Source organism: Schistocerca gregaria, chromosome X (genome assembly GCF_023897955.1).
Source record: "Schistocerca gregaria isolate iqSchGreg1 chromosome X, iqSchGreg1.2, whole genome shotgun sequence".
Taxonomy (NCBI): domain Eukaryota; kingdom Metazoa; phylum Arthropoda; class Insecta; order Orthoptera; family Acrididae; genus Schistocerca; species Schistocerca gregaria.
In genome coordinates, this window is record NC_064931.1 from 100,111,969 (window position 1) to 100,134,071 (window position 22,103).

Below are 22,103 nucleotides of genomic sequence, written 5' to 3' on the forward strand. Positions count from 1 at the left end.
GTCAGGTAGGAACGTCCTGTTAAAAATTTCGCAGTAGGATCCACCGTTTCGGGTTTTCCATATTTTGTGCTATATATGGTACATAACATGCATAAACTACTCATCGGAGACTTGTACGTTATCCAATATGCTTCTCTGAATTTTCCATGCTTGATTTTTGTGAAAAGTGTTAAATGTGATAGTGTTTAAACATGTCGCGAACGGGAACATTATGCTACGCTGAAGGGCTGTCTGTTATTGTAAACTTAGCTTGAAACGTTCATCGGCTTCACCAGCACTCAACAGAATTGTCATCTTACTGGTATATACTCGAGACCTGGGACTACGTAACGGAGGTCACAACAAAGACTTGTGGTGGTACGGTATCGCGTTAGTCATATTGACTGCCTTATAGCAGAAATGAATCTTGCTCGCGTGGATACTGTTACTATTTCCGGTTTCCATTACGTTCTGTTCTCTGTAGCTGGGTTTTCTAGGTAGCTTTGGTCCGCGGCAGCGGTGCGTCTTTCGTAGTGGAGAATGCTTTCACTAATTGCGACGATCTCTCTACTACGAGGCTGCACTTCAAAGTTTGTATAAAAACAGTAAAACGTTTGTACAAAAGTTTCGAGAAACATTCGCGTTTGAATCTGATAAGCTGTAAAATGTGTTGGAAACAATTGTGTAAACATTTTTTCCACTCTGATACTGATGTCGTGGCTTCGGAAGGATACTACATTGTGATGAAACTGAGATTTAGAGCTGTCAGTGAGACAGCACATACGGCATGAATTGACCGTGTCATCGTTCCGGTATTTGCCACGCGTGTTGACAGCTGAAGAATGCGCCGTCCTACATTGTTTTTCTGGATTTCATCGATGGTTTGTGGCAAACGTTTAACGCAACCAAAGAAACAAGCTATCAGTTTCTTGCAAGTGCTTCGGGACAGTTATTTTTAGATTAGTCGTGGAAAATCCAGTCGGTTGTTTACACCCAAACCTTCAGATGGACGCTCAGCTCTGTACCAAATATTTTCAAACGAGTATCAACCAAAACACCGATTTAGTTTGTACTGTCGTCCAGTAGAAGATGCGCAAACGGTAATTAAAGTAACAGAACTACGGAGTATAGGCAAACCATATCTGTGAAAGCTCAATGTGTACATCTCTGGTAGGTGTTAAATACAGCATCAAATTTTCGTGTTAAAGGTCCTGAGTTCGAAACACATTGTGATTTTTTAAAAGGGTGCGCGTGAGATTGTGGGATACAAGTTTTGTCATGTAAAAGGACGTTTCGGAGTTTGCAGCGGTGTTCTTTTGGCAGTCTACTTTCGCAGCGTTAGTTGAAAGTAGTAAACGCACAGCGTCAATGTGTATAGATAACAAACCTCTCTACAAATGTAATCCATAGTTTTACTACCTTCAGCTAACGAAGCGAAAGCAGACTGCCAAAAGAACAGTGCTACAAACTCTGAAACATGTTCTCTCATAACAATTTCACGCGTTATCTGTAAAAAATATACCAGTGGCTTTCGAACTCGTGACCTTTACTACTACGATCTGACGTTCTGTCAACTCACATACCAGAGAGCAGCACATTCACACTTCAGATACGGTTTGCCTATACTCCGTAGTTCTGGTGTTACTTTTAATTAAACGTTAGCGCATCTTCTACTGGACGTCAGCACACAGCACGAACTAAATCGGTGGTTCGGTTGATACCCTACAGACAGGGTGTTTGGTACCGATCAGTGTCTGGAATCTGAAGGTTTAGGTGTTAAATTACTGTTAATACAGATATTTCAAAGTTGCGTTTCGTCACATGATGGCGCATACGAACTTAGTTTGGTCGGCAGATTTTTTGTCGAGTATTGTCTTTACACCATTTGACTTAGCGTGTTTCCGACCTACGGTAACAGAACAAATCTTTTGCACAGCTAAATACTTGTACAAAATCGAAGTGTGTGGCAGCCTAAGGTGGGGCTGTCTACCAGTAAGTCGCATGGGAATCATTTTCTGGAATAAATTGTGATAATTGATCGCTGACGGAAGCACTATCACGATAACATTCTTGCAATTTTCTCTGAAGGTGATCTGCAAAGGCTAAACAAAGCTATTAGAGGCAATATTTGAGTCAAGCCTCCATGAAAATCGTGAAAGCATTAAAGCGGAATTTTCATTTTTTCACACTTCCTGCTTCGTGGGTCGTTGTAAGCAAACTACTTGCAAAATTAACAATTATGGAATTTTATAATATCTGAATGTTGTAGTCGTTTGTAATAACTTACGACCCATGTGCTACGTTTGCAAGGATGTGCTTATACCCCCTCAGCTGTATAGAAAGTGATGCCCTTATTGGGATTAACATCCATTTTCTCTATTAACAAGGAAGGCGTTGGGAGTTCTTCGATAAATATCTGCCTTTGTTGGTGCAGACAGTGGTTTTTAAACTTGGTAATTCACGAACTTATTTAATCCGTGTACGTCGGTGCAGCAAGAAGGTATTAAGTTCACTTCACAAACTCATAATATGCAGACACGCAATGAAACTGAATGTACACTTGCAGGGCCGTGGCAAGGCGATGAAAGAAAATTCAGTAGCGAAATTATCGTAAAACTTGGGCTCAATTTCATCGCGATAGTCTGACGCACGTCGCGCTATACTATCTCTGGATCGTGTGAACAGCCGTATGTGCTAATAAACTTATTTTACGCTATAGGGCTTACGAAATTACCCATTGGGTATAGTTCAAAAGCAGGTGTTATCGGTTATGTGGCAACCGGAACTTTGTGATCTACCTGTAACGACACTGCCCCCTAGTAACAAGAGATCGCTCTTTCACCCAAAATATTCCGGCACGGATAGAACTAAGGGGTAGTTAGTGTTATAACTTGAAAAGATTGTTCCATTAAGCATAGACGTTAAATACAGACAGTACGTCCGCAGGGGCCTGGTATGACAGCATGTTGTCCTTAGGAATAATTTGCAGACACAGGTAGTATCTTGGTGTGCTAGATGGACCATTGCTTGTATTTAGAGGATAGTGTTGCTGCAATCTAGATGGATTACATATGAGGAAATATTTCCGATTAGGTATTGAAGACTCCTTGTGCAGGCTGTAGAGAAACGTGAAATCGTGGTACAACGTATATACGCGATGGAGTCGTAGCCTGTCATAATGTCAAATGACCGGAGACTGTCAGAATGAAACCTCGCAAGAACTTACTTCGAAAAGAAAAATTGGGAGCAGTATCTACACTGCCCCTTCGTGAAGACGACGTTGAAGTTTTCTCCGGAAGTGTGTTGGCTGTTTCGGTGAAAATAAGGGAAACAGGCACATAAGCAACAGACGTGTTCGTATTTAACAATAGTGCGTGTCAGTGGCTGTGCGCCCAGTAAGTTTTTACATCGGAGATTTAGTTGTCTGTATGAGAAAGCGATAAGATACGCTTGTCTCCTATTGATACAGAAACGGTGCACAATTATAGCACTGAAAGGAGTCGCACGTTTCCGCAGGTATGTCGACGGTCCGTGCCATAGATAGGCCACTACAGGAGGAGGCCGCTCGACGATTGCAGTTTGGAGAGAATAAAAGCTTTCGAAATGTGGTGCTACAGAAGAATGCTGAAGATTAGATGGGTAGATAACATGACTGAGATATTGAATAGAATTAGGGAGAAGAGTTTGTGGCACAACTTGACTAGAAGCGATCGGTTGGTTGGACACGTTCTGAAGCATCAAGGGATCACCAATTTACTACTAGAGGGCAACGTGGAGGGTAAAAATCGTAGAGGGAGACTTAGAGATTGACACTAAGCAGATTCAGAAGGATGTAGGGTGCAGTAGGTACTGGGAGATGAAGCTTGCACAGGATAAAGTAGCATGGAGAGCTGCATCAAACCAGTCTCAGGACTGAAGACCAAATCATCTCCAGCTTCGCTCTACTCCCAAAACCGATGCCTTCTACCTCAGATGTATTAAGAGCCGCGAGACAACTTTCCTCGCATGTTCGGGGAGGGTCCGACGAACCTATCTGTACTGCAGCAAGCCCTGGCCGTCTCCGTAATTTAACGGCGAGATTTTTGTCGCTATTTAATATCTATTTGCCCATTTTACATCTACGTCTACACAGATACTCTGCAAATCACATTTAAGTGCCTGGCAGGTGGTTCATCGAATCACCTTCACAAGTCTATTATTCCAATCTCGTATAGCGCGCGGTAAGAATGAACACCTATAACGTTCCGAACGAGCTCTAATTTCCCTCACTTACCTCAATGTAAGTCGGTGTCAACAAAATATTTTCGCGTTCGGAGGAGAAAGTTGGTGATTGGAATTTCGTGAGAAGATTCCGTCGCACAGAAAACGCCTTTCTTTTAATGATTTCCATCCCAAGTCCTGTATCATTTGTCACTCTCCCATATTTCGCGAGAGTACAAAACGTGCTGCCTTTCTTTGAACTTCTATGTACTCAGTCATATCTGATAAGGATACCAAACTGCATAACAGTATTCTAAAAGAGGACCGAGCGAGGTGGCGCAGTGGTTACACTGGATTCGCATTCGGAAGGACGACGGTTCAATCCCGCGTCCGGCCATCCTGATTTAGGTTTTCCGTGATTTCCCTAAATCCATCCAGGCAAATAGCGGGATGGTTCCTCTGAAAGGGCACGACCGACTTCTTTCCCTACGACCGATGACCACGCTGTGTGGTCTTCTTCCCAAAACCAACCATCTAAAAGAGGACGGACAAGCGTAGTGCAGGCCGTCTGCTTTGTAGGTGTTACACTTAAGTGTTCTGTCTTCCCCGCATTTTGTGTGTATTCCTTCAAATTTAAATTGTTCGTGATTATAATAACTTTACGTGGCAGTACAGGAGTTAAGTGCTGCCAATTTTTCGGATATTTTTCTCGTTACTTTCCCGTAAGAGATGAGTCAGCACGGAGGCACTGATACACCGTGATTGAGACGCTGAAGTCGTCCTTGGCCATTCTAGAATACTGTAAGCGAGCATTTACTTTGCAGTGATTTTTGTGCAAGTTTGTTTGGGGATTTTGGAAACGGCGACTGCACAAATGTGGTTTTCAGCGGGCGGCCACAAGGAGTTCCAACGGCGGCACTCTGCGCTGTGCGAGAACGCGCTGCTGTGCGCGGACGGCGACGCGGAGTCGTCTGCGGCGGAGCGCGTGGAGGAGGCGCCCGCGTCGCGGGTTCTGCCCTTCCTCGTGCTGGGCAACGCGCGCGACGCACAGAACCTGGACTGCCTGCGCCGCCTGGGCGTGACGCGCGTCCTCAACGTGACGCAGCAGCTGCAGCCGCCGCCCGCCGCGCCGGACATCTCCTACAAGCAGCTGCCCGCCGCAGACTCCACGCACCAGAACATCAAGCAGTACTTCGAGGAGGCCTTCGACTTCATCGGTGAGCACACTAACTTCTAGAATACCGATTCAGACTTCTCGGGTTATTCCTACGTTTGTCACGTATAGTTTTCGTCCTGTGGCAATGTGGAAAAATAATTACAGCGTGGCTGGGGTCGACGTTGAAGTGATGGGGTCCGTACCAGATACGGTTGATAGAAGAGAGTATATCAGAGAGCAGCGCGCTTCGTTACAGGATTATTTAGTAATCGCAAAAGCGTTACGGAGATGATAAACTCAGGTGGAAGACTCTGCCGGAGAAACGCTCAGGTCGGTGCGGGCTTCTGTTGCAGTTTCGAGAACATACCTTCACAGGAGTCAAGCAGTATATTACTCCCTCCTATGTATATCTCGCGAATAGACCATGAGGATAAAATCGGAGATTAGAGCCCACACAGCCATACCGACAATCCTTTTTTCCACGAACAATGAGACTGGAATAGAAAAAACAGAGGTACTCGAGGTACCCTCCGCCACTCAGGTGGCTTGCGGAGTATGGATGTAGATGGTCCACCCCAACAACTGTGTGGGTAACCTACTTCGAAGGTCTGAGGAAGACGATAACGTAACGTACGATCGTGATTATTAAAGCTCTATAGTGTCAGACATTTGCTCCGTACTTGCAGATTTGGTATCTAGCCACCCACCAATTCAACCAATTAAATTGTCAAATAAGTATAGAATTAGAGTATTTGAAAACAATTTTGAGGAAAATTTTCGGAGAAAAAAGGGATGACATTAGCGGAGAGTGGCGAAAATTGCATATCGAAGAGGTTCAGTAACTCTATTCAAGCCCTGACATAATAAGTATTATTAAATCACGTAGGCTGCGATGGACGGGTCACGTAGCTCGAATGGATGAGGGCAGGGCAGCGCGCAGAGTACTGGTAAGGCACTTACAGGAGCCTAGGTATTGAAGGTGAGTGGAAGGAAATAGCGCAAGACAGGGACAGATGGCGAAAATACATTGCTGCGGTAATGGACTCTTAGTCCGGTATGACCAGTGAGTAAATTCATTACTGCTTAATTATGTATCACTATAAATAACACAATCTTACATACATTTCGTCATAAGATAATGTGATGGTATGTTAATTGTTAATATTTAACTAGTAAGTTCCACTGAATTCATCATTGAAGGTAACTGACTGCCACTGTCCACAGAAATTTGTGCGTAAAATTGCTTCTGACACTACTTGCCGCTCGTCAGATACGAATGTCAGTCGATTGTTGGGCTGGTGACAATGCGTAAGGGTTAAAAGCAGCGCCCAGAACTTTACTTACTGCTAGACTGTGGTACTCAGTGCAGCTTTTAACTCCTTGACGCGTTGCTACGTGTGCAGTAATTATGACCATAGTACCTAATGCGGATAACTCAATCGAATTGTCAGTCACTTGTGGCTGTTACATGAACACCAGACGCCGCTGTGTTTGCGAAAGTAATGGAAACTAAGGTTCCTTCTACACTTCTACACTTCCATGCCGTGTCAAAGTGCTGTTGACTGCAACTCACAAGATTTCACATTTTCACGGTTCACCTACCAGTGTGCTCTGCAGTGATTTCTAAGAATAGCTGTAATTTCTTGCTTACCTGTAAATCGCATGACCCACGACCTAAGATTACAAAAGTAATTTCGTCCACTACAGCAACAAATATGAGTGGAAGGAAAGGAAGAAATGTAACCTACTTTTCGAGCATCTAGTTTTTCGAAAACACTTCTGATACATATTGTATTAATACATTTGTATGTACTGAAATCATATTAAAGATGAACTAAATCGGTAACACTCTGGGTGATAGCAGTGTCAGATTTTACGAACTTCAGGCTCTCGGCATGATATTTGTAGTAGTAGTATAGTAGTAGTAGTAGTAGTAGTAGTAGTAGTACTATTACCCATAGAGTATGTGGTTGTTTGCTGCAGGCGATGCCATTGAGAGGACCAAATTATGGAAAAGAAATACTGCCACCCAGGGACAAGTTATCTAAAGTTAGCGTTCTATAGCCTTCATGAGACATTAAAGGAGATCCTAAAATTTTCCAGTTTGTCACTTGTGACTGGTTGTTTCATTCCGAGCTGTAAAATTTTTCATGACATGTGGAACAGTTTAATAGTATTGGGTGCCTCTGCACTTAAACAGTAACCTTCTGTGTAAACTAGTCACCATTTTCACCAGTCACACAAGTAGAGAATTAACGACATGATTCAAATGGCTCTGAGCACTATGGGACTTAACATATCAGTCCCCTAGAACTTAAACTACTTAAACCTAACCTAAAAACAGCACACACATCCATGCCTGAGGCAGGATTTGAACCTGCAACCGTAGCGGTCGCTCGGTTCCAGACTGTAGCGCCTAGAACCACACGGCCACACGGGCCGGCAGAGAATTATACTAACGACTAACAGTGGTTATTCAGCGGATAACCTACAGGCATAACTGTAGCGAACCAGCGGGCGAAGGGTTATAAACCGTGACGCGCAAGACCCGGTGATTCTTATGTTTAAGGACCCAATTTCTAGCACGAGTCCCGAATTCGAACGGAAACGTGCTACTGAGATCAGAGTGGAAAAGCTACTTAACGGAGACGTTGGGAACGCGAGAAGCAATATTACGTACGTCAAATAATCTGAACGCGCGTTCGAATGTACACCGATGAAATAGAGCGTCTACTGCATGTCATGTCTGATTTAAACAGCACCGTGGCTGCTCAGGCAACAGAAAAATGATACATGCGTTAGAAGAGTGCCTGCCCGTTATCAAGTGGGAATTACAATAATAAACATGGTCAAGCAGATACTCAGTCTTGTCTTTGAGAAAGTAGAAAGGTAGTTAATGCCCGTTGTCAGAACTAGAGTGCGGCGGACACTAACATTTGCAACTAGAGCACCTTGCTGTCGGCCCTTTGTGAACTCGTCCTCTATAGCGCGGTTGACCAGACGTGAAATGGAAAGGAATACCAGCACAGACGGTATATAACGCCAGAACAGGTTTAGCGGACAAGCTGCATGCGGAATAATACTCTATGGACCGCTGAGCAGTAGTTTGTTGGTGAGTGGAAAAAATGATTTAGACCACCACCATTGCCTGTTGAATTATCGCTCAGTTAACTGATGCCATCGCTATCCCACACTGTGCACAATAGTGAAATAGTCTTCTCGCCCACGAAAGTAGCTCGACCTGGACCCAAAGGAACACGTGTGGCGCCCTCAAGCCACTGTCCCGTAATCTACGGGATTCGTGCGGCCTGTGCAGTGACCTCGTGCTGCACACGTCAGGAATCCTAGCAAGTGGTCATAGAATTCGTGCTACGCACGGGCGCTACTCCTTTGCGTTATACACGCTGTTAAGCAGTTCGTCATAAATGTTTCAGCTCCTGAGGTGTCAAAATTACAGAAGCTTCGTCCTGGCATTAGACTTCGGTAACTGCCCTCCATCGCAGTTAATTTGTAAGTTCAATATAGGTACAAATGAGCGTCTGGTCGCGTAACATGTAATTCGCGGCGTGAGAATTGCGTGCCGTTTGACCTTGACGGATAATTTTAATAAGTCACAAACGCTGATGCGGAAAATGTTTCGAAAGTATTGGACAGCAGCAAATCATGGACTCGCTAAAATGAGGTGTAAATTTTCAGTTTGTGTCCTACAGGGATTTGGTCGAAGTCGTGGCAAGAACTGCGTCTAGAGCCACGTGGGTCTTACTGCAATGTTCCCGTTTCCGTTATTGTATGGTAGTTAATATCTGCAGAAGTCTTTCGCTGACAAGATTTCATACCTCTTCGTGCCTGCGCCCCTATCAAAGCACTGCAACCACATTATTGCTCGCCTGCGTGCTGGTACGAGTGTTAAAAGTTTGAACATCTGCAAAACGCAGTAAGGTGTATAACCTTAAATGTCCTTAGACTACGCTACGGTTAGGGGCAACAGAGCTCCATGCGTAAGACCAGTCTCACAAATAGCAGACACTGCTGACGCGATCCGCTGGGCTTTGTATGCAAATGGTTGCGGTATCCTGGCGAGTGCGTTTACCCCAGGCCCTGGTCCAAAGCTTTCCACACAGAACGTAAATTGTCTCAGTATTACGTTGTCTGAAAGATAAAAACTAAATTTCATTTCCAGTCTGATGTGCTGTAGTGAAGCACCTGGAAGGGTGTGCTGTTACCTAGATTGCTACAGAATAGTTAAAGAATTTGGGAATATGGACCACTTGTTACTATGACATTGCCTCCTCTGTGGCCAGTGCCTGCACTGAATCAGCGGCGAAGGGTCTCGTAAAGCCGTTCTCTCTCCAGAGGCAAGCTTTGCCACTTCGTAACTGGTCATTCATATTCTGGGTGCTGATGTCAGAGGTCCCATATACTTCTTGTCGGGGTTAGACGTGCGGATCTCTTGCCACTATAGTTCTTAATCACGAGACAGTTCATAAGAGAAATGTTACTTGTGGACAAGAATTTTCCTCTTGAGATGGCACCACGATATTGTCGCATAATGGGTAACATAAGGATGCAGGCTGTCGGTGGTGTAGCGTCGTGCCTGTTTCAGCCGTGACCCGAAGTCACACGCGATGACTTATCATGGCGTGTCTTCGCGAAAAACAATGCTGTGCTTCTCCAGATCACAGGAAAATACTTTCCTCTAGGTCGCCACTACTCGCGGTCTGCACTACCGTGGATGACCATAATAGTAATTACTCAAAACAATGCGATGCCATTCACCAGCAGTCCGATTTTCTGTCACGGCACCATAACAGCCGTTCGTGTTGTTAATGACATCTTGTAAATTGGACAGTAATTCAGACGTTCAGCCACTGCTTTTCTCAAATCCGCAGGCTGGGATCGCCCACTTTCGCTGTTGTCCATTATTTGGTCTCAGCTGGCCAAATGGAGATCCACACTCCCAATACTTAGCACTGATACGCGGCATCTCCGTGTGCTTCAGTGATAGCTCAACCTAACGACGCTGTTTGTACCCCTTAACTGCTCTACCAGGGCTGGCAAGAAAACTATAACACTAACGCTCTTCATTAACCCTTGTCACAAAAAATTGCAGCTCTAATCATTTACATACCCGTTTTTGTCAGTGTATATATAACGCGTAAGTTCTGTTAAATTCCTAAGTTGATAAAACTACAAAAACTGCGTCTTGAATGGAGGCGTAGCCATTTCCCGAACTGGTGACGTGCAAGCCGGTTTGTTGTACGCCGGACTGCTGGCTTTTCCTTCATAGAAAGAAGCTGATTTTACTGCGCTGGCGTGTAGGTTGCTGAAAGTAGCTTAGTTATTGGTGTCTCTCCTGTAGCGTTAATCAGGCCTCGTGCAAGCTATCCTTATTGAAGCACAAAGGTTGGATCCACCCGCCACTGCTATCTCCAAATGGTTTATGTTCAGTCGGTAGAATTGTCATGGTTAAAGGGGAAGAACTACTGTGAAAGGGTGGAAGTCAGCTAACTTCTATAGACAGCACTTACTGTCAGATATTGCCTACATAAAGATAGTGAGTTTAAAAAAACATCGCGTGTTAGTGATTTCTTGTGATCGTGGCGGTCTCTGGATTTTCTGATCGCAAAGTAACCTAGATTTCTTAAACTAGTTGTGGAAGTAAGACATTGCGCCTAGCTCTGTGATGTGTAAAATATTGTTCTCAGTAAGTCCTATGTCGTGAAATAAATGCGGCGGTACAATCCCACTCCAGCAGTTAAGATTTTCTTCTATTAAGTCTGAGAGAGTGAAACAGGGTCACATGATGGAGTGAACTCTTCACTCATCGGAGCTGTTATAACCTAAACAAATCACTAGCGCACGACGGAAGGCGTTTGGTACCAATTCGCGAGTGGGGCGATGGTGAAGTAACTCAGTACGCGCCCTGATCTGTTCCTATGAGCAACACAAATGGATGGCAGATCTGTTACATAAACGTCTTAGAATTAAGATTCTAAGTAGATCGCCCTTAACAGTTACTTCCATATGGCCGGTTACTAGCCTGCTATTATCGTAGCAGGATGTCGCTGAATAGTCTGATTCCTACTCGATAAGGGCTTGAAAGAATAGGGCAGTAACTCCAGATGACACAATTTATTTGCAGCACCGTTAAAAATGTCGCACTTCCTCAGAATCCTCAAAGTCGATCATTCGCTTTTCCTATTTCACGTGTTACCCCAATTCATAAAAGTTGGCGCTCTCCACCTCTCAGGTATTTAAATGTGATTTCAGTAGCTTAGCAATCATCCTATTGCGTTAGTGTTCTTCACCGTATTACAGCATTGTGTGGTAAAACTGCTTTGCATCCGTGGGTTGGTTTTGACCCAAGTTCTCCATGTTACAGAAGGAATGCTCGTGATCTCTGAACAGACGACAGTCGTTTCGCATTCCTTTAAATCTTCCGACGACGGTATTTCCTTGTAGACAATAACTTCGTAAGCTAATTGGCTGTGGCTGTCAAAGTAGCCCCGTTCGGAGTTTTTCATCCGTCATAAGCTATGTCTTTGGAAAGCTTGACTGTGTCGATTAATATTAAAGTACGAGAATTGCACCAGTTAACGTTTTTATGCGTAGCCTGAAGAGTTTCAAAAATTTTCATTTTACAGTACTACGAGAGTTCGTCGTGCTATGCATAGAATAGAAACGAAACTGTTCTCGTATTTAGTAATGTTATTAGTGTGTGGTGAATTCTTCGTGTCTTAGTGCAATTGGTAGGGGAGCACGCAGTGGTAGTTTTCCCAGCATATCCTCGTGTGAGATGTACGCATGGGCAACGAGGACGAGGCAGTGAGTGACTCACAGCCAACCGCTTCCGGCCAGCTGCGCCGCGCCTGCGCACTCATTCCCTACACCGAATGTGTGGGCCGATAGCGAACGGAGTCACACATTCTCATGTAACTCACGTAGAGTTGGAGGCCGCAAGCACGTAGTCCACATCGATTGACGTACTTTGGCGATAGTTTGAAAACAGTTCATAATTGCACGAATACTAAATTTGTTTCACCCGTAAATTGCGCCTTAGGCCGGTATTACACTATCAAATTTCTTTGTCAAAAATCTTTGTCCTATATCTTTATCAAAGATATTTGATGGTGTAATAGGTAACTTTGTCAAATGTCGTCCAATATTTGACGAAATCTAGGGCCTCGCTGTAGATTTGATCAAAAGTTGCTTGTCTTCTGTTCACTGCAATGTGACATATTACCACATGGAGCGCTAGCATCGCTGCATTCTGTTCTCTGTAGTGTTCGTATAAACATTGCCGGTAAATACAATTGGTGTGTGCCGATAACTACAAAATTAAGAGATGTATGAAGTTGATGTGCCGCTTTACAACATGAGGCACGCTGAATACGAAAATAGATTACGAAGATTTGAGAACTGACCTAACCTATACTAACCTAACCCTACCCTCTCCTGTAATGTTACAGTGAGGGTGTCTTCTGCAGATTTGGCAGTTCTTAAGTGAATATTGTCCTTCATGATGATACACTTCATCCAGCACATAAACAAATGTATGTTCATCCAGTCTTAAGTAATTGATGCAAGACTAGACGTCCGCCACTATAAGCTCACGTAACAAGTTTTGTTGAATGTTTTTATCGTGTCGTCGTAAAACCCACGGCTTCACCGAGGCATGTTACCTTTTTCCCCCGGCTTCTCTTTCGCATGTGCACACAGTGCAGTTGTGGTACAAGCAACTGCAACAGTTAATAAAAAGTTGTCAGCCATCTTGAAGTTCGACGAAAAATGACCGTGTAATACCCTTCTAGCGCTATGTCAAAGATCTTTATCAAATATGTTTGACGGAATATTTGATCAAATCTTTGACAAAGAAATTTGATAGTGTAATACCGGACTTAGCTTTGTATTGCTATAGAGACTTTAATGGGCGTAAGGAGTCGTAATCCTAACTTGTGCTCTACAAGAGGACTGGGAAATAATCTATATTCTGAAAACGCTTTTTCTCACATGTCAACCAATTCATTTAGTTACTAAAGGTTCCTGTAGAAATCGCTAGCGTAAATTAACTGGTTGCCACCAAAAGTCGCGTTCGGTTAATTTTTTCTAGACGTGTAGAAGATTCCAACCCTAAACACACCTCACAGGGTAGAGCAAAAATAGAACTTGACGTCACAGCACGGTGATAGAATGTGGAATGCACCAAAATTTTCAGATAACCTAGACGTTGTGCGACTACTGGCTACTGACCGGAAGAGTTCTGGAGAGGATGGTCTCGACGATATCGGCTGCATAGCTGTGGTGTCACCGCCAGACACCACACTTGCTAGGCGGTAGCCTTTAAATCGGCCGCGGTCCGTTAGTATGTCGGACCCGCGTGTCGCCACTATCAGTGATTGCAGACTGAGCGCCGCCACACGGCAGGTCTAGACTCCCTAGCACTCTCCCCAGTTGTACAGCCGACTTTGCTAGTGATTGTTCAGTCTAACGCTCTCATTTGCAGACTCTACAGTTTAGCATAGCCTTCAGCTACGACATTTGCTACGACCTAGCAAGGCGCCATATTCAGTTACCAACAGATATTGTGAATCGTGTACCGTCAAGAGCGACATTCATGATTAATGGATTAAAGTTAAATATGAAACTAATTACGTCCACTTTCTGAATTCTAATTCCTTGTCATGTTCCAGACCTCATGTCAGTATAGTCCTTCCATCCTCACGCCAGCCTGCGTGAGCTAAAAGGCGTGCATTTCGGCCTCCTCTAGTAACACGGCGTTGGCTCTTCAGCCAACACAATAATAGCGATGGTAGCGTAAGTTCGAAAAAGCTATTCCAAGAAGTACCTTTTTCACTGACTTCATTCACACTTGCTGATTGTGTGAAGTAGAGGAAAACTTCATTAAGGCTATAACAGGCTACTGCTTTCCCTGCTTGATTTTCCCTATAAAGATTTATACACGCAGAAAACTGTCGGTGCCGCTTATTATACGTAACACTCGTTCACTTTCTGGTACATCCACGCAACTCGCGGTCTTTAACGTTTTGAAATTGATGTAGTGCACGTTGTGAGGGACCTAATATTGTTGCAGAGGAGGCGCGCAAGACGGGCACGAGCGTGCTGGTACACTGCCAGGCCGGCATCTCGCGCTCCGCCACCATCGCCATCGCCTACATCATGAAGCACAAGCTGCTGAGCATGGTGGACGCGTACAAGCTGGTCAAGTCGGCCCGGCCCATCATCTCGCCCAACCTCAACTTCATGGGTCAGCTGGTGGAGCTGGAGCAGTGCCTGAGTCAGCGGTCGTCGCCGGCCGCCGCCTCCAAGACGCCGGAGGCGGGCCCCGCCGTGGAGCCGGCGCAGGAGCAAGCCGCCCCCGCAGCCGCCCCCGGCCCCGCAGCCGCCCCCGCCCCCACTGCCGCCATCGCCGCCGCACCGTCGCCTGCGCCGGCGGCCGCAGAGCCGCCCTGGAGCCGCCACAAGCCCGCGTGCGTCGCCTGAACACCAGCGCCACGTCTCCGCCCGCACCGGAGCCACCGTGTGGTTTTTTAATCTAGTCGTTTCCTGTCATGAGAAAAAAGGCTGTGTTTACAAACTGTGTGTGTGTGTGTGTGTGTGTGTGTGTGTGTGTGTGTGTGTGTGTGTGTTTAGGGGGGCGTGCGCGGTGCGGCGGGACGCGGTTAGTGAGTCCATCTCCGCCAGTGCTAGTGGCCGTTTTCTGCCTACTCGAACGCTCTCCAAAGAGTTGTGTAAGTACAAGGTGTATGTGTAGCCATGAAGAAGCTGGACGTGAGCTGTAAAGGTCGCGCGTACTGACGCTGTGCAGTGCTCTTGTGAAGTGTCGTGGAGACCTGCTCCACCCTGGAAATACGTGTCTGAGCTTTAGAGCTTTAAAATTCCGAAACTTTTACTTTCCCCACAAAGTTTTCATTGTGCTATTTAGTTCGACAGCTCTTCTCGAAAGCGCATCTACTGGCAAATCTAGGTTTGTAGACGAAGTTAGTTTTGTAATAGCTGTGTTTAAAAGATTTACAATAAGCTCTGTAGATTTCCATATTCAAATTACCCTCTGGTGTTTTTGCTGGACGTGAGGATGTGTGGAATGTGTCTTTGGCCCGAAAATGTCTGTACCCTTTTGTTCTAACAGAGCACTTCTTTTGCAGTTCCTCAATACTTCCAGATCCCTGTAACGGGTTGTCATATTACACGTTTGCCACCCTGTGTATTGTAAGAGGACACCGTGGAGATTCTGTGGGGGCTATAGAACGGCAGTGGTTTGCGAAAAACTGTCACAGTGAGATAATAATAGTGTCAGATAGTGATTCGTATTACTGCCGTGAAGACTGGACTGGAGGATCCTGTACTTCAGATTGCTGTTAGCCTTCATTTTTACTCTGATTTTGTTGTAGCTGTATTTATTGGCAAATACAAAATTGGTAAATGACCGGTGAATGTCGTATACACGTATTTCAGAATATTTACAGAAGTATGCCTCCATATAGTGCCGAATCGGACACGGGCGTCCTCCGCAAGTGTGGCTGTGGCTGTACCTCTTGAGCTCTAGCATTTTTCTACAGACGTTACTTAGTCACGCTACAGTGAGTTGTAAAACTTCACGATTTAACTCGAATATATTGTTGTAGAGTAATGTAATTGCTTTGTGCTGAAAGTAATGTTATTGTGCGTGACTGAAAAGAATGCATTTTTTATTCTGAATTTTGACGAATGGGAACTTGTTCAATTACAAATGAATGCCTTTGGAGCTATATCAAAAATAGCTCAGAAGGGTTTGTCAGGACTGTATTTCCCATAAGGTTAAAGTGTACTTAGGCTACAGAAGTTTATTTAAGCACTGTAACATAGTTAGAATATTCTGACCTTTTGGGTTATTAAGTGACTTTGTCCGTGATGTGACTGCAGATTTGTCAGCGTTGCTGTAGGCTTTAAAATGTATCGAACATTTTTCATTTGGCTTATGCCGTAATAAACTTCCTGTGGTGTGAATGCATTCTGTGGATCCACTATTGGGTGTATTACTGAAACCTTGGGTGTATACGTTCTGAAGATGTTCAGAGTGATATGCTATGTAATAAGCCTTGTATGTAGGAATCATTTATTTAGTGAGGTGTGTAACTCTTCTTTTACCATCAAATGTGTATGCTTCATTGTATTGCCACAATTAATCCAAGATTCAGTATTTTTCATTGAAAATAGATGCACATATTTTGTTAAAACTGATTTTGTGCCTTCATCTGTCAGCTGAGTGATAAGATCTGCTGTACAGTGTATTTATATTTGGAAGTTGATTAGCTGTGTCTGCATGGTCGTCATTCCAGTGGAGAAATGTTTATAAATGTTAATTGAAATATAAAGTAATTTGATCTTACTCGGGCTTATTACTTAAATGTTTCACTTCCCATTCCTATTTTACAAAAAAGTGTACATGCAATTTTCATTGATTGCTGTATATTATGACATTTACTTTCACATGACAAACATTTGAAAATGTATTTTAGAAGGGTTCACATAAGTTTGATGCTTTTGTGCATTATGATACCAAATGAACAGGTAAGTTCACACAGCAACTTCCAGTGGTTTGAGTCCCAGCACATAAAAATACAAAAAGCGTTCAATTTTGTTTGTTGTGCATCTGATCATTCAGTAATATCCTGTTACTTCAGAATGTGGGCTTATTTTAAAAAGTAAGATTGATTTTTGCATTAAATGTCTGAATGTACAAGGTAATGTACAGTTTTTAGTGTTAATCTGCTCAACTTCAGGTCTTGCGTAAATATTCATGCCAGTGAGTGTTTAACAACCATCACTTACTATCAGTGTTGAATTTGACCTAAAGAAGACATGTTTATCACTGAGACAGCTACACATTGCATTCACTGTTATCGGCAGGCATGCAAGTTTTGATCCTTACTTTGAGGCTACTCTTCTGTTTACACAGATGCAGCAGATGTCTCAAAGATTAATCAAGAGGTAGAAAGTAAATTCCACAATGTCATTAATCAGGCATGAAGCCTTTGTCCAGTGTGCTCAGTGGGTGTGTGCCAACACACTTGTTTAAGGAATGTTCTCTCCTGTTGACAACATAGTGCATTAAACCTTCTTACTACATTTGGTAAAGAAAGACTAAACATTTTTCTTAGTGTTCCCCTTGTGTGTGTGTGTGTGTGTGTGTGTGTGTGTGTGTGTGTGTGTGTGTCCAGTGTAAGGCAGTATCCAGAATCACTTATACATGAATTTGAACTAATGTCACTTGAAATTAGGCTGCACCAAAAATTCACTAATGCTCTGATGAAACTGTTTACTATTAATCTGGGTGGTCTTGATTACCTTCTGGGAACCAGTGACATGTCTTTGAAATTCAATTTTGGAATAGTTTTGATTCATGCAAGCACTTGGCATTTCCTTAAATTGTTCAGTGACTCTTAATGATGTTGCACACAAACTTTAGGCTTGATAGTGTCCTACAGTCCTTTCAGCCCTTGCTTACATTTGATTTTCTAAACTAATCAGTAAAACACAAACAAAAATGAGCATCGAGAGCCTGGCATGTCACACTGTTCCCACTGCTCCAAAGCTTCAGGCCACCACAGTAAACTAAGAATGCTTAAGATACGTTTATTTAACTTGTAGCCAACAATGATAAAGTTCTTTGGAGATCGTTTGTACAATGCATACTGCTTACTAAAAAGCTTGGTTTGCAACAGAAATGTCCTAAATTTCATCGGCAACTGCTAATTAAATTCGGTGGCACAGGTACTGCCATAGGAATTGGTTTTGTTCCTGATCTTCGGTTACTCTAAAAGAACTAAATTCCTTTGTAACATCAGTACTGTCACTGTATGCTCCAATCATTCAAATAACTTGAAAAACCATGCTATGACACATTATAGAAGTTCTTTTTCTGTTTCTGTATATGTTCGTCAATGATACCAAAGACAAAGGTATTGACATTATTCACCAATTTGACCTTAAATAAACTATAAAGTTATTGCAAAGTCCCAAATGTAGACTCGTAAATTTTGTTGGTGTTAGATGAAGAGCTGCTTCCTTACAGTGTCCACAATGCAGTCTTTGATATTGGTAGAATTGAACATACTGGGAATCATTTTGTCCATGTGGAGACTATTTTCAATTTGCAAATCCAAAAGCTCATGAAAGTCTAAATATGGTTTCTTCTTTGTTATAATATGTGCTTTGAAAACATTTTCCTACTTCTTCCAAAAATGTCTCAGCTTACAGGCTTTCCAAAAATTTTCTCCTTGCCTGCTTAAGTGAGCTTGAATTCCTATATTTAAGAATTTTCTCGGTTAACAGAGCTTGTTCACTTTCACAAAATGGGCACCAAAATAATACCCCATTCATTAGAAATGTACTTCCCTTGTCATTGCTCACTTGTATTCTCTGCACATCTGTACACACTGAACATCCCAGCTTGCCTTCCTTAGCAGTAACAACTCATCTTTCATCTTAGTCTTTCTATGTACTAGAATTCTGATAGATGTTTTAGGACTACAATTAACAAGGAATTACTGCACACAACTTCCTTTAACATCAAATACCTGTTGATACTAATACTTCTATATGACATAGATGTCTGTTTTGTTTCATTCTTTCATACCACATGGATCATTGTTGTCGAAACTCTGGAATTCGATCTACTGAAGCAATCTACTATGCTGAAAAGATACCCTTCAATTATTAGCACAACTTGCACACCTATCACCTAATGTAAAATAACAGGCTTTCAAATAAAGTAATTTCTACAACTGTAGAAGTCAGTAGAACAATTCATTGCATCTGCAACGTCACTGAGAACAAAACTGAGCTGCAATACTTAAGCTGGATGTGCCACAACATAAAAGTTAACAAAGGGACTGTGAACATAAAAGCCAAAGGTGTGACAATGAAGAGTAATAAATATGTTTGCTTCACACTGCCATATTAGTGGATAAGAGGTGTTGCATCATTGAATACAATTTAAACATAAGGTACTGGGAAATGGTTTTTACTGTCTTGATTTCAGAAGAGTTAATTTGCGTCATCAGTGGGAGGAAGTAGTTTCGTTGAATTTCTGTGAACATGGTACACATCTCTTAATATCTCAAGTACACATGGTGCCTGTTACATAGGTCATACATTGTGATTTTACATATATTGCTTTATTAGTACATTTTTGTTTACAATTTCACAAAAGGATAAAACAAATTCTGAAGTACAAATGCATATACAGTTTAAACAAAACTTGTTGCTAGCTTTGATAAGATACACAATAGGTTGTGGCTGTACTTAAATTTGAAATTGTGTTTAATAGAAGAAACGAGATGGCGTTCTGGCTTAGATATGTAATGGTCCCTTCCATTATACCTTCTGAGTGTATGGTTACAAGTTGTCTTGACAGTGATAATACTTAAATTGAAACCTAATTAATACATCAAAGTTTCCAAACTGTAACTGTGAAAATTGGCAGTCAATTTTAAATGTCGGTAAGCTCCGTCAGGTGGAAGAGGTCGGGAAAACTTAAAGCCTATCACACCTGAGGCAGCAAAAGAAATGTCAAATCTTCAGATATTGTGTATTGCAAAATGGTATAAAAAACAGCTGCATAGTTAAATTATCTGACTAATTTGATTTAGTGTTGTAGAATCATTGCGTGCTTTTGCTATGTTCGTATATTTATCTCGTCTCCACTTTGTGTGGGATATAGCATCAGATTCCATGTGCTTTTGTATTGTTCACTATGTACTGCTGATTAGTCTGATATGGAGCCATTGTTATTCTAGCATATGGTCACTCCTGTTTGTATGCTGCATGTAGTGCTCAAGATACTTCATCTGGGAGTTAGTCAGCTTGTCTGCGTATTAACTGTTCTACATCCTGGGTCCCTAAACTCTTGCCGTAAGGCATAGTAGATAAGTGTTCAGGTGTGTGTGTGTTTTAGGCCAGACCTGTGGAGATGAACAGGTTGTGGGTCATGGAACTTGAGAAAGTGCACTGTTCCATGTGTTGGAGTTATGTATTTGAAGTCCATCCACTATCGTATACTAGGGAAGAAAGAGTAGACTCAGCTATCAGTTGTGTCCCATTGTCTGCCATATATCAATTCTCCCATTACTTAGTTGCCATTTGTTGGAATGTATCTAAAATATTGTGCACTAACTTGACATATGCCTGATGCCATGTTCCTCATGTTCATTGCTACAGTTTTCTCATTGTGTGGGCGTTTTAACAATGCTAGATTGAAGTCATGGCTAATGTCTGTGTTACAAAAAGCATTGAGAATAACAGAATGAGGGGTAATGAAACTGAGGTACTGCAGTGAGAAAATGTGTTGACAGTGGCATCCACCTGCATTCTCCTCAAATACAACCAAGCATATTTTGAAGTGTATTCTATCATGACTGTACTTGAGTTGCTGCCTAAAAATACTTTATAAATAAGCTGCTACACAATAAATAGTTATACAAGACCCCTGAAAGAACAATACTCCTGGCATTATTTGCAACACTATGGAAATGCTGATTAATTTCTTTATCCCTAGATAACCCACTAACATAACAAAATGCACACACACTTTGGCTTGTTTCTATATACCAGTCTGACATTTGATGGAAATGACAAGCTGCTGCTCATACGATGTCAATATTAAACACACACCCGAGGCTGCCAGTGTGCAGCAGTCAACACAACAGTGAAGCACATAAAAATTTGTATTTTTGTAATAAAGTGATAAATGGGCTTCTTGCTGAAGTGTAACATTTGAGAGCTGGCATCATTAGAGAAGGAAACCTTACATCGGAATGCAAGACTCTGTAAGAGTCTGTGACAATTAGTTACTCCTTGTTGCTGCTTATGTTTGGCACAAAAACAAATTCGGTGCAGACTCCACTAAAGGTTAACTGTAATGTTGGGTTGCTCAGTGAGGGCTTTCTGCTTTGTTCATGGAGATGCTATCATGCTCTTGGCTCATGGACTCTGTACTCACTAAAAATATCTCACATTTCCAATACAGCCAAACAGGTGAGATGGTGTAATAATGAAGTACTTGGCTATGAAATATTTCACACATTTGTGGCTTAGATGACAGTATAGACCTATACTGTACAACTTAGTGTGTAAAATTCAGTCTGCAGTACATTTAAAATAAGTGCTTTGGAGTTTCTGAAGATAAAAGTGTGCAAAATTTACCATTGTGTCAACTGTCGGCTTTAAAAAGATGCATAAAGTGTTTGAATAAAATGTGAGATGAATCAGTAGATGGCCCTCTATACACACTTTCCATCAGAGGATACGCTTCAAAAAAAAAAAAAAAAAAAAAAAAGGGAGAGGGGAAGAAGAGATGTGGTATCTTCCCATTTGTCATTTTAGTGGTGTCTGTGTTCGAAATTTCCTCCACTCTTAAAACTTTCGAGCCAAGTCATATCCCAAATTATGAAATAGTTAGTACTGACACAGAAAAAATCCTAATTCCATTTGATTGTGCTAATCCAATAGGTGTGGACGAAGTTCCATAACATTTTCCAAAATGCTAGACTGTCTAAATTTGCCATAATGGAAGGGATTAAAGTTGTAGCAAAGGTGCTTGGTGTGGTTCTCCTGGTCAAAACCTGATTCTCTGCAAAATTCAGCATATGTAGGTTTATGCAGTGTCGAGATTGAACAAGTCAGTGTCACTGTGTGTATTGGCAAGTTCCACTACATTAACACTTTCGCTGTGGCTGACGCTTATAAGCGTCCGCGCCCACTGTCGGAT

At 42.5% G+C, this 22,103-nt stretch overlaps 1 protein-coding gene across 1 annotated transcript in view; it reads left to right on the forward strand.

Annotated features, from left to right (window-relative positions):
* Nucleotides 1-16,721, forward strand: part of LOC126298370 (dual specificity protein phosphatase 10-like) — a 201,533-nt gene extending 184,812 nt beyond the window's left edge. Inside the window, exons 4-5 of the mRNA XM_049989671.1 lie at nt 5,067-5,396; nt 14,427-16,721. Of these exons, the coding sequence (XP_049845628.1) occupies nt 5,067-5,396; nt 14,427-14,836 (740 nt within the window). The 3' untranslated portion in view covers nt 14,837-16,721. The remainder of the gene's footprint in view (nt 1-5,066; nt 5,397-14,426) is intronic.
* The last annotated feature ends 5,382 nt before the right edge of the window (nt 16,722-22,103 follow it).